The sequence below is a fragment of the Colius striatus genome, chromosome 2, assembly GCF_028858725.1.
Source record: "Colius striatus isolate bColStr4 chromosome 2, bColStr4.1.hap1, whole genome shotgun sequence".
Lineage (NCBI taxonomy): Eukaryota > Metazoa > Chordata > Aves > Coliiformes > Coliidae > Colius > Colius striatus.
In genome coordinates, this window is record NC_084760.1 from 70,251,379 (window position 1) to 70,265,426 (window position 14,048).

At 35.1% G+C, this 14,048-nt stretch overlaps 1 protein-coding gene across 1 annotated transcript in view; it reads right to left on the minus strand.

The window, feature by feature from the left end:
• RYR2 (ryanodine receptor 2) overlaps positions 1-14,048 on the minus strand; it is a 430,121-nt gene that overhangs the window by 106,722 nt on the left and 309,351 nt on the right. Inside the window, exons 57-62 of the mRNA XM_061991036.1 lie at positions 13,187-13,264; positions 10,206-10,281; positions 7,292-7,415; positions 5,263-5,378; positions 3,662-3,726; positions 1,551-1,672 (exon numbers count right to left, since the gene is read on the minus strand). Coding sequence (XP_061847020.1) covers positions 1,551-1,672; positions 3,662-3,726; positions 5,263-5,378; positions 7,292-7,415; positions 10,206-10,281; positions 13,187-13,264 — 581 coding nt within the window. The remainder of the gene's footprint in view (positions 1-1,550; positions 1,673-3,661; positions 3,727-5,262; positions 5,379-7,291; positions 7,416-10,205; positions 10,282-13,186; positions 13,265-14,048) is intronic.

Sequence of the window (14,048 nt, forward strand, 5' to 3'; positions counted from 1 at the left end):
ACTTGTTAACACTGCATCACTGCATTATCAACACCCAATGTATTGAATGTAAGCTTATCCTCACAGGAAAAAGAAAGTGGCAAGGAACTGCCCTTAGCTTGAAGAAAATCCTATGTATGTGTTGCACTCAAGCAAACCGGAACGAAAAACAACAGAAAATGCAAAAGTCAGCCTTGGTAAACTTCCAACAATACCAGGAGTGGAGGGATGCAGGGGAACATATCACAAAAAACCCCCCATTGTGAATCTATTAAAATGGCCCAAAACAAATCTTCAGAAACTAGATAAAAAAATGTAGTTTCTATAATCTTTGCATCTTTATAACTAAGAAATCAACTGCTCATTAGCACTGGTTAATCTATTAATCTATCCAAGGTGTTCTTGCATGCGTTTTCTTCTCTTTGGCTGACACTTCTGGATGGCAGTTAACTCAAGTATGGTAGGGGCTCTGATCCATTTGTTTGTCTACATGTTCAGGAACCTCACAGAGCTAGATGGTATATGTGCAGAAGTCCTGAATCTACACAGCAGTATGCTGGTATATTTGTGTTTGACATATTCCAGAAGTATGAAAATAACTGTGAAAAGATTGCCCTCCAGGACCTTACAGACAGGAAAATAGCAGCTGATAAAGTGGAAAATTATCTAGATGCATACATTTTGATAGACTTTTAAGATTCTTTGAATAATGCTGTTTAGTCAAGCTGCCAGATCAAATTAGGCCATGAGATAACACAGGGTCACAACAGCCATTACTAATTTATGCTTCATGTTGTTACTAGAAACTTCACTCAGTATTCACATAATCGTGCATACCTCACATGTCTATATGACCATCAATTGGCTGTCAGCCTCAAAGAACAGTAATTCAGTTTTGTTTGGAACCAAAGAAGGCAACCATGACACCTATATATTAGAGGTATGCTGTAGGTCCTGTATGAAGCTTGTAGTCCACCTTACTAAGTGGATCAAATACAGGATCAAATACAATCAGAAGTGAAAACTTATTTTAGAGAGATGGTCTAAAAAATGGGTCACTTCAAAGAAAGGACAAAGTGAATATTTTTGACATATTACTGTGGTTATTACTATTTAGGCAAAAAAACCGAGCAGAATGAATACTGCTCTCATTTTTAATTTTTAAGGTGGATACTAAAAATTATACTTACAGAAACTCAGTTATAAATAAGTTTGGATTTTAAATCAGCCACAACATTTTGCAGGAATAATGATTTCAGTATATACTTCCAACAGTGAAAAATGATGCACAATTGTATGGCCTGTGACAAAGACTGTGCAATGATGTATTGTTGCACATAAGTTCCCTGCATGCTCAAATCATCACCACTACCTTTAAAACAGCATATAATCATAACTCTGTACTCCTCTCTTCATTTTATACAATTAATTTTCCTAAGAGGAAAAGAAAGTGAAAAAAATTCATTTGCATGTTCATAAAAATATTTCTCTGCCTCCCACTTCTCACTTCACCACAATCAACTGCTGCTGTTTAAAGACAAACACACATATGCATACACATTAAGTTTTACCTTGTCACCATTTCTTTCTCTTTATTAGAGGCATGGCCTCCACTGCTGAGAGGCCTACTTGCTGCAGATAAGAAATACAGGCGATGATTTTTAAAATACTGATCAATCAAAGGAAGCACAACCTGAAATTACATCAGAAATAAGTGGTTATCCAACAGCTTTCTATACTGTGTTCTGTATTACTCTTTGCAAGCCACAACTACAGGCAGGAGATTTCAAATATGTTTTCTGTTTTAAAAAACATTATGTATTCTTTTTTTAATGTCCGCTCCACTTTGAATTTAGTTATTAATGAAGACATATAAAATGTTATCAGGAAAGGTAGCAGAAAAAAAATGTACATTATCTCTGCAACATGATCTGTGGGTTTTTTACGAGTACAAAGCAGAAACTATAATTTTATTTTGAAGTTTAAGATTTTTCCAGTTCCACATAAATAGGCACAACTATTACTGTTTGTGTTTTTTAATGTACATTTAAGAAAAATCCACCCATACCTGTGAGCACACGAAAAGCACTTAATTCTAGATGATATAAAACAAAACTCCCAAAACATTTTCACTTATTAAGGGCTTGCACACAAGTTTTCCTGTTTACTTTATGTAGTAACCATTACTCAGTGCCCATGGCAGGTGTCAGCTAGGAGGCGATCCAAACAGCCAGTAAGAAAATCTGAAATAGATTCCTTTTTGGAGCACAGTTCAAAAGAAGGTGGAATGCTAGCTTCTGAGTCAATGAACTTGGCAAATACCACATGGAAGTATTTCAAGGTATTGAGACTACAATTTATTTTAAGTATATCAGAGTTAGAAAGTGCTGTAAACAGCTGTCTTTTTAATGAATTCAAAAGGCAATGTGAATATGCAAAGATCATACAAGCTTTTAAACGTGAAAGGTGCAAGCCTTAATTTATAATGTATAAGACTTTCTTGACACAAAAAGTAGAGTTGGGCTGACTTTCAGCAAAGGGAAGTGCAAAGTCCTGCACTCCGAAGGGAATAATGCCAGGTTACCACTGAGTACACAGTGAGGGCTGACCAGATGGAAAACAGCTTTGCAGAGAAGGACCAGGGGTTCTCAGTAGACAGCAAATGGACCATGAGCCAACAGTGCACCCTCACTACAAAGGCAGACAACAGCAGTCTGAGTTACATCAGACAGAATGTTGGCTTTAAGTTCAGGAAGGTGATGCTTCCTCTCTACTCAGCAGTAGTGAGGCCACATCTGAGGTGCTGTATCTGCTTCTGGGCTCCCCAGTACAAGAGGAACATGGACATACTAGAGGAGGAGTCCAGTGAAAAGTTACAAAGATGATGAAGGAACTAGAGGATCTTTCAAGTGAGGAGAGATTGAAGGACTCTTTAGCCTGGAGAAGGCTCAGGGAGTATCTCATCAATGTGTATAAACATCTGAAGAGGTGTAAAGAAGACAGAGCCAGGCTGTTTTCATTTATGACCCATGACAGGACCAGAATCAACAGGCACAAACTGAAACAACGATCCTCAGGAAACTCTTTTTCACTATGAGGGTGACAGACCACTGGCACAGGTTGCCCAGAGTGATTGCAGTCTCCACTCTCAGTGATATTCAAAAGTCATCTGGACCCAGTTCAGGGCAACCTGGCTCTGACATTAATTGAGCAAGGAAGTTAGACTAGATGATTTCCAGAGGATCCTTCCAACCTTAACTATTCTGTGATCCCAAAATGGAGATATCAGCATAGTTTTAAAACAAGGAAAGAAATAAGGAAGGTGACACTGACAAATATATAGCACCACTAACTCAGAAAACTATTATATTTATCTATCTAAAGACTGTAAAAGAAAAAAATCACAAAATATCCGGAAGTTACGATTAACAGTATGTGAGTAGTTTGTATCATGGAGCAAAGAAATAACAAGAATAAAAATACAGTCCTGTAATTGTTTTACATCTATATTTCATTCTACAATATCTTCAAGATACTTTTGTTACTACCATTTTTAATTAATAAAATAATGAATTTAACATGGAAAAGTGCAACTAAAATAACAACAATCATATTCACTAACAAACTTTCTCACTTCAACTACTTACTATGTTGACAAAGATTAACTAAAGATATACTGTACTTTGGCAAAAAACTTGATTTCTTGTTCATATGGGAAGTGCTCTCCTTTGCCTCTGCTGCCACCATCTGCAGAGAGAAGAAAATTAGGCTCCCCATCATATATCTTAATTACAGTGTACTCTGCATTTTTCTTAGAAAGTGTATACTATAAACAAATAATATTGCTTGTCCTTAAATGTAAAATACCACAAACCATGTACACACTAAAGTGCCATTTTATGACCACCTCATGAGAAGAAAACATACAGCAAACAAAATGTACAAAGAGTAATTGTCCAAATGTTCATAAAAGTGTAGATATCTTGTAGCCCAAAGAGATATGGGTATTTTTGTAAAATGAAGCTGTGGTACTATGTTTATAGTTTTATAGTTATTGTTGACAATTTGAGGGTCTGAACTCAGATTCTAATTGAAAAACTTTCCCCAGTTGTTCCCAGGAGAAACAGCATTACCCAGTTTTTACTACTTATTTGTGGACTTTGTCTAAAGAACAAAATTAATGGCTAGAACAACAGAACTAATATTCAGATTGCTTCACTTTCCCCTTTACTTTAAAAATCTACTATTACTTATGGACATAATCTGGTACATCTCCTAGAATACTTATCCTTTATTTATTATCTTTTTTTTTTTTAACAATCCATTGAGGAACATAAATGGTATTTGTTCCATTAGTGTTTCCTGTATTTCAGTATTTATTTTTTATCATTCTTGCAGTTATGCCAAGTCTATGCAATTAAGTATAATAAAGCCATGATAATCAGGCATTAGCAGCAGAAGTAACACAATGTGTTATCAAGGCCAGACTTTTGCCACTGTACATAACCATGGCATATAATAACTTGTAAACTTTGATAAGTCCCACTTCAAAACTAGATAGGCTTTTGGATGAGCACTGATTTATTGAATCTCTCTGCTGTCCCTGCCATTAATACTGTCAACTGCAGCATCTATATCTAGACATGAGGCACAGTATATGTTATGTGGCATTGCAACTCCCATAGTCACACAAAAGCTCCATTTGATCAGTTTTTTTTTGCTTTTACTGCTCATGTAAGAAGCTGACTTGAGTCATGAAACTTTTTTATTGTTGTGTTTCTTTGTTTTTTTTCTCTTTAACAAAATCAGACAACATCATAGCACTGTTGATGAAACACATGCTGGGTGTTTGTCAAAGAACATTTCCATTGTGGAAGGGGGTTTCTCTCCATAACTTCCTCCTCCAGAGGCAATTTCAGGATTGTACAAATGCTTGGTTATTTCTTCTGTGAAAAAGGGATTACATGTTAAAAGTAAATATTAATGTGCATATGTGAGAGATTAGCAATTTGTGCATAAGTGCAAGAAGGCAGCTGATTTTCTTTTTCAAAGAATGAAATTCTTTATAAATTTTGGCTGAACACTTTCCGTCTGATAAAGGAATATGGGAAACTGGAATGAAAATGGGAAATATATGACTTTAAAAAATTCGTCAACTATAGGAAAGTAGAAGAAAAACTTCTAGTACAAAAATGTGTCATTTTTTTCAGTTTTCTAGTTGCTTTTATAATATCAAACATCTTGGTTAATAATTCTTAAGAAAATGCAAAAGGGTTATTATACCAAACTCCAGAATATACTGATGGGCTTCATCCACATATCTGATAAGTTGCTGTAGGAAACTGTAGGCAAAGCGTTTCTCAATGGAAGGTGTGTCTAATTCCAGATCCTTAAGTCCTCTGTAAAAAGAAGCAAGGTGATTTTCACATGTGCAGAAGTACTCAAGGCAGATTTACCTCTCCATGTAGTCAGATGCCATTTTCTGTAGTATTAACTGCTTATTAACCTAAGAATTGTTCTGCATTTGAAGCAAACAATGTTCTTATGTTTATTTCTGTTTTGATCAATTTGTTAAGTCTTCCCAAGTAGAAGGTTACAGAAAAATGAGACTAGGAAATCATATTAATCCAGTATCATTGCAATTTCTTTCTTGTTAAGGCATTAATTTATTATGATTATTATTAGTAGTCTTATATTTCCCCCCAAGGATTGATTCTTGGGTGAGGGAGATTGGAACTGACAAAATATTTTGATATAAACAATCAAGAGTGATGTAAGTGTGGTCTCCCTCATCATGACTTTCCCCTCAAAGTCTGTTTTGAATGGAAGAACTTTGAATAGCTATGTAGCATTTGTAAAAAATCACCGTGCTAGAACAGTCCCTGTCGAGTAAAAGAGTGGAAAGAAATATGTGCAAAACATATGTGGTATAAAGTCAAGTAGTACGCAGATCAAAGAAAACCATGAATCAAATGCTTGTTTGTTTAGACAGTGCAGTGATCACAGAGGCAGCCAGTGCATTATGTTTAACTTGATAGGAAGTCCTACATTTGACTAGCATAGAAGGATACGGATGTGTCACAAATTAATTACTAAATGATGGGTGTGTCTAAGTTTATTATTATCTTACCATCCCTCTTAGCCTTCCACTCCTCCAAAAACCTGAAGCCACTTTTCACTTGTGTTTAAGTTAGACAGAAATAAAAAGGATTAGTAAAAAATGAATGTGTAGCCTTGAATACAGATGAGAAGTCTGTAATTTTGACAGGAGATGACAAAAGAAACATTTGCTGATTGACATTCTTCTGTGTACATCCTACTCCACTGAGAAAAAATAAATTGAATTATTCCTGCTACCCTGAAAGATTTTACCTAGAATTATTAGATTAGCTGTGAGACTCTACAAACACATTGAATTTCATATGGGATATAGAAGAATGGAAGTAGGCAGATTTTAAGTAGATGTGCTAGGCTAACTAATTCACAATAATTACTTAAATCCATCTCTGTGACTGTTTCATTCACTTACTACTATTCAAGTCATATAAATCTTAGATATGTCTTCAGCCTTTCCTAGTGACACTCATGTCCTAAGCCATGTTGATGAGACAGACAAGCCTCAAATGTAATTAAAATTGTATTGATGCTGTATTTAGGAGGTAAGTAAGTAGTATTAAAACCAAAAAGAACTAAGCATATTATTCTGCAGAGAATAGCATGTTTATGTATCAAATTATCAACGTTCTGTTGATTACTACACTTATTCACTATAATTACATTTACACCGTGTATTTTTTTTTAAACAAAAACTTTTAAAAACATCCCTTTTCACTTTTAAAATATTTTCATAACACTACAAAGTAATTAACTTGAAGAAATGGTAGTAGATTTTAGAAGTAAAACTATCTTAACAATGCAATTGTCTAGAAATTCCTATGGAGAGGTGCATATGCCTAACAATAACATATGAAGACTTAATAATTCTATCACTAGCAGAAAATTAACAAGTTGGCTAACAGTTGGATGTATAGATATATGCTAGAAAGAAACAGTGTGCTGCAGTGTTGAGAGGCAGAAGATGTGTAGAGGTTCTGGAGAACTCTGCTTATGCCTTCCAAAAAACCCTACTACTAACTACCTCATCCATTTTTTCCCTACAATGTTCTATTGAAGGAGCTCATTCTCATTCCCAGATAATGAAGCCTAAAAATGACCACAGATTTTTCTTTCAACAACATATAAAAAAAATATTTTACATTTATTTAAAAGGCTACCAAGGAGTATTAGAAACCTTCTGTGAGCAGAGAATTACCTGGAGACAACATATCCATTTATCTGTAGGAATTTCAGTATATCCTGTGCTTTTTCTCTGTCCTTGGCTTTTTCTTTGGCTGTGAGTGTATCATAAGGAACAAGTAGAGGATGATTCCCACCTCCTATGATGGACACCAAGAGAATTAAAAAGCGGGTAGTGTTATCTGTTGACGTAAGTCCAATGTAAAAGCACTGTCATAATAATACATAGCACACTACAGAAAAATCTACTCTGAAATAACAACAATGCACTTTTATGTTTCTTTACACAGATCTAAAAAATATTCATACAGAAAAATTTCATGTGGCTGCTAACAGTACTAATACAATCAATTGCTGCAAGCACTAGGTGAATATTTTGAACCTACTCAAAAAGTCTTTAAGAAGAAAAAAATGCTTAACTGTTAAGAATATGAGTTATAGTTACAACTTAATTTAATGAAACCGAAAATTTAAAAAAAACCCTACATCATTTAAAAGAAAAACAAGATATAAACAAATATATGAACATGTACAGAGTCCTGCTTTTAAATATTCTGATGACAATAAAAAGGGTTCATGGAGTTTAGACAGATATACGCTCACCTATACAATTCTACTTTACAGTAATAAAGACGGGAAATTAGAGTACATTATTCAAATGTGGTTCAGAAAAATGTCCAAGGTCATTGAAAGAGTGTTGCCAAAATATAGAGATAAACAGAGTAAAGTGAATTGGTATTGCTTACAAATAGTCAGTGTACTGATATCTCTCTGAATGTAGATGGTTAATTTGGTAGGAAAATATAGTTGCCAATAATATTATAAATATCTACAGAAAAAGCAATAGTCTTAGTATTTGACCTTCAAAAATCATTGTCATATAGGAGAAAACAATAAATTCCTAAGATTGCTGCAAAACCCCAGGAAATTGTAAGGGTAATAAGATGGTGGAGTTCAAGATCTTGCATGGAAGGAGTGGGAAAGCAAGCAGGATTGCGACCTGGATTTTGGGAGAGCTAACTGGCATCTTCAAAGATCTGCTTGGAGGAATCTCATGGGCTAAGAAGGTAGAGGTGCTGAGGAAAGCTGATTAATCTTCAAGCATCACTTCCTCCAAGCTGAAGATCAGTGTATTCCCATGAATGAAAAATTAGGTAAAGTAGCTAAGAGGCCTGCATGGATGAATAAAGAGTTTCTGAAACAACTCAAATGGAAGAACAAAGACTATGCAATGTGGAAAAAGGGCCTGGTTGCTTGGGAGGAGTAAAGGAATGTTGAGTATGCAAGGATGAAACAAGGAAGGCTAAGGCTCTTCTAGAAACCGTATCTGGCAAGGGATGTAAAAGAAAACAAGGTACATTTGGAGCAAAAGGAAGATTAGGGAGAAGGTGAGCTTGCTGCCGAATGAGGAGAACGTCCTGGTGATGGATGATACAGATAAGGTGGTCTTTACTGTTAAGGCCAGCCCTCAGGAAAAATAGTTCCTGGAGGATAAACAGAAATTCTGGAGAATTCTAACCGTTGTTAGAGGAGAATTGGGTTAGGGATCTTAGGCAGATGGGTTGTTGAGTCTCCTTCTCTGGAGACATTCAAAACCCATATGAACGAGTTCTTGTGTGACCTACTCTAGGTGGACCTGCTCTGGCAGGGGTGTTGGACTAGATGATCTTTTGAGGTCCCCTTCCAACCCTTAAGATTCTGTGATTCTGTGATTCTTTATGAATGTGTGATAAAATATTTTAAGACTAGCATATGCATATAATGAAGGAAAATAATCCCACACTCTTGAGTGCCAGGTTTTGCTCTACTGACAAATATATCCAGTTTTCAAGTGAAGAAACTCCTCATCAGAAGCCTCTCCATTCACTATATCCACCTCTAGACTTATAAGTACTATGTTCCCTAGCACAACATTACAAATACTGTATTATCATTGAAGTGGTAGTCAGAGGCAAAAATCTGCTTTCAAAACTATCAAAGACAGCAGACTAGTCTTCCTATAGTCTGTTTTCCCAGACTTACGCTGGAGAAAGTTTTCTTTAATAAAGCTATAGAAACTAAAATAAAAGCTGTATTTAAAGGAAATATAATTAAAGTTATGGAAATTCATAGTATCAAAGGCTGGAACTTCTAGTTAAAGTTTTAGTTTTTCTAAAAACCTTACCTACTTTACCTTTGCTAGAAGCTTACAACTAATAAAAAAAGAGAGCATGCAACTGAAAAAACAAAACTTTAGACTTAACATCTTTGGACAAGAAAAAAACCCTAGATTCAGTCATTTGCAAATGAGAACTTGCTGTTTCTCCAAATACTGTTTGTTCATGGGTAAATATCATGTTATCTACAGAAAAAAAAAAGCTTTAACACAAATTAAGAAAATATTTTAACACAGAGGAAAACCACTTAAGTTACCCAATATATGACAAAATTTCTCCTTTAGGTAAGCAGAGGTCATGAAGCACATGCAATTCTTATGTAGAAACAAGAACCTGCTCTAGGGTTTACCCACTTGTCAATTCAATACATGATATGTGCAGTTCTTAGTAAACACTCTTTTAGATCTACCTGCAATAAAAAAAGTAATTCAAATGAAATCAGAGCCCACTGGGCAATAGTCTAAAAGATCAATGATAGAAGAAAAATACTTTAATGTAGCTTAAATTTATTTACAAGCTTTTACTTCTTTGAAATATTTAAAGTGGTAAACTAATTCAATAGAAATTATTCTACACAGCACTTTAAAAACTTCCTGGCACTAAAAATCACAAAGTATTTAATTAAGGATAGATACTTCGTTGTTTTGTCTTTGTCAATTTGAATTTACTGTTCCTTTTTTCTTTTTGTTTTTTCCAGAATTGTTTTCTCAAATACATGTCCTAGGCTAATCACAAAGAACTTAAATACTGTAAATACCTATAAGTTCTGATTACCTTTTGCTTCAAGCTCCAGTTTCTTTTTCTTTGCCCATATGTTATGGTAGTTTTCAGCCATCATCTCAGCCATAGCCTTAGAAGAATGGAGAGTGTTGCAATGGTTAACACTCAGAGACAATTTTCTAGTTGATATTAAATAAGAAGTTTTGTTCTCTGGGAGATTCAATAGAATTACACTGTAATGGTTCACTGAAAATAAAGAGTTTTTACTGAAGAAATATGATACAGAATTTGGGTAGAATAGGTATATTTACAAGATTTAGGAATCTGGTGCTGAAAACTGTTAATATGAAAAAGGAGGAAACACAAAGAGAAGCATTGTCTTGAGAAGTATTAGGGTGTAAAACAGGGACTTGATTTTCAAAACAGTGGCAACCCCCTGAAGGCCCTGATATGTGAAACAGAACAGCAAGTCAGAGGATTTAATCAAGAGTATTCTGGCTGGCTGCAGCAGATTGACTATAAACATACAGATATAGTCTGGTTGAGGTGGATACTCATTTGCATGAGCACACTGTTAAAAACACCAACTATTTTATCAGGGATTCTACTGATGTCGTCAGTTTTTCTTTCAACATTGAATTCTCCTCCAATGCGCACAACAGGTTAGAAAATTCTTCCTATAAAAAAAACTCCTTTAGTCCTGTAAACTAGAAGCCAGACCCCAAACTAAGCAAAATATAGATAAACTCTCCAGTTTCTAACTAGTAGGAACTATTATTTCAACATTAAACAACTTTTTAAACCCACCTCTCCTGTCCTCCTGAATGTATACCCTCAAATTGTATGCAGTGGTGGAATTTTCTGCATATTTCCCTTTTCACTTCTGTCATGGACCTATGGAAACATTCTTCTCATCTTCAATAAGCATTTTGAGTAACTACTGCTTTTGAATATCAACTTTTTTATTTTTAAAAAATAATCAAGAATTCAGATAACAACCTGAAAATTTTTGGCCATATCTTGTTTGTTTATAAGACAATGTGTTTCATAAACTTTTCTCCACTGGATACACTATTATACATAACTCTCTTGTATGGTAGATGCCTTCTATCATGCACACTCTGGTCTTGGTGTTTTAATAATCCAGACTAGAATCTTGGAAGAATATAGTGTAGTCTGGGTTATCTTTCTTAGGAAAGTGGGGTGCTATGATGATGATCAGATGGCTCAGATCAAGAGCCAGCTACTCATGGATCCAGGATATGATCAAATAAACATTTAAGACCAAAAAGAGAAATATTTACCAGACTTACAGTTTTAGACACAGTCTAAAACCCAGATGACACTATATTCTTCTAAAACACGAAAAACTTAAAACAGTAAACACAGCACAGGATATGCACAGGATAATGTAAACATTAAAAACCACCATTTCTTACGTATTAGTTAAAAAATCATAAACAACTAATTTTGTTCAAAATGACTCACTTTTCCAAGCAATTTAAAAAAAAAGGTTGAAGACTCTAATCCTAAACTCCAACTTTAAAGATATTAAATATATAAAAAAAAAAAAAAATCAAAATTACATACAATTCATTTTAAAAACTCAGATCTAATTCATACCTAATTTGTTTGGATATTTCCTGATGAGGAAAATTAATGCCTGAAATTGCATTTAATTAAATTTGCTTTGTTTTTAAATAACAGATTTTGAAGCTGGTTTCAAAGCAGACTTTTTGTCATAATTAAGGACAAATGAATTATAAAGTCAACCAGTTCTGCTTTATAGCTGAGGGCTATAAAGGAAATAAAGTTAATGACAAAAGTTAAGAGTTTATAGCATAAAAGAGTAAAGAAGAGGGTGACAGAAGTTCTGGTGACATTTATTGTCTGTTTTGTTACAGGCTGGTTACTTTTCTCTGGGTTTGTTTTACAGCATGAGAATACTATGATGATATTCACAACAGTTGACTCATAAGCATTAAAGTCCGCACAGTCTTTTGAACACGTTGAGTTTAACAAATATTAAACGATGTTTCATCAGTTTAAGATAAGAGTGTAATGTTATTCAATTACCAATTTTATTAACGCTAAGGAATGATCAGCAATCTATTGAATGTTTTAACTCAAGTATGCTGGTTAATTGGCAGTAAATTATTATTGTAAAGCTCATTAACAACCTAGATTGGTTAGAAATACAAAACTGGAAAAGAACAAGATAGAAATTAATCCAATGTGAAAATTTGACTGGAGGCACAGTACAGTATATACTATACAGTTAGCCAATTATTTTACTACTGCTGGTTGTCTCACTGTGCTATGGCAGAGCTCAGTATGGGCAAACTTAACTCTGAGTCTCATTTTTTGTAGCCAGCTTTGAATAGCATCTTGCCATTAGCAGACTGGTACAAATACTTATGCTAACTAATTTAAAACTATCTAGTGAATATCTACATAATATTGTAACCATACTCACAGTAAATTAGTAGACTATAAAAACTAGCACCATACTCAATCAAACACTGTGAAAAAAACCCTAACTTTCTAAAGATAGAAATATCATTTAAAAATATTTTTCCAAATAACAGCAATCTACTGACAGTTCTGTCAAAATCCTAGTCCCAACTTCTTAATTCTCTATATTTGTTCTAACAATGATTCCCCATTCTCACTTTTTCAGCAATGACAAAATGTTTTGGGAAGTCGGTAGAGAAATGAATGATAAAAAAAAAGCTGATGCTGCAAGTTCTTCTAAACAAGATTATCTTCAAAACAATGGATGTTTGCAAAGAGAGCTGGGACAATCAGTCCAGGGCTAAAATAAACTTTGGAGCTTTTCAACATGAAGCAGTTCTCTAAAGCAACAGGGGATGAAAGAGTAATGATGAAAAAGAAAAAAGGAAATCAAACAAAACCACCAACAAAACAAAATCAAAATTTATCACAGAAAGTAATCAGGCACCAAGCTTCCTTAAGTGAGTAAAAAAGAATAAAAATTACAAATAAAGGGCAGGTGTATTAAGTGTTTGACTTACATGTAGATCTCTGGAGAGGGTGACATTGCTCATGTCAATTGCTCGAGGAGTGTAACCATGGGCTGTATCTATAGAGATCTGAATGACAAATGTTCAAAACAGTGCAAGCACATTATCTGAAGAAGTTAAAAATTAATAACATACTGAAAGTAATGAAAAATCTTTTGGAAAATTCACCTGTACATCTCTAGAGAGCAAAACAATCCTATGTAGCCCAAATGGAAGTAAAGTAAGGATGGTAAACAAGTCAGATTTACCCAAAGATCACATATTTTGTTCCTGAAGAAAGGTAGTCATCAGACACAAATCCGACTCAGTGAAATGCAAATTTCAGCTGAACTTATTTAGGAGTTAAGAGCTGCAGGGAGCACAAGCGACCAGGAGCATGGCAACCAGGATGGGCAAACAGGGCCTGGCGTGGAAGCCAGGTATGGCACGGCAGTTTGTGCAGCAGAAGTCACAGGCAGGGCGAGCAAGGAGGATGGGCAGGGAATGATCTCACAGCCCACACAAGCTGCAAGCCAGAGAAATTCTCCTGCCTCGAGCCAACAAGGTGGTGAGCACTCGCCTGAAGGCTAAGGCCAGGGCTGAGATGGAGAATACTCTGGTGAAGACTGATGTGTCCACCCAGACAGAGCTGGTCAGCAAGGATCATAGAATCATAGAACAGTAGGGGTTGGAAGGGACCTTTAGAGATCATCTAGTCCAACTCCCCTGCAGAAGCAGGTCCACCTAGATCAGGTTACACAGGGATGCGTCCAGGGGTGTCTTGAAGACCTCCAAGGAAGGAGACTCCACAATCTCCCTGGGCAGCCTGTTCCACTGCTCCATTATCCTTACAGTAAAATAGGTTTTTTGTGTT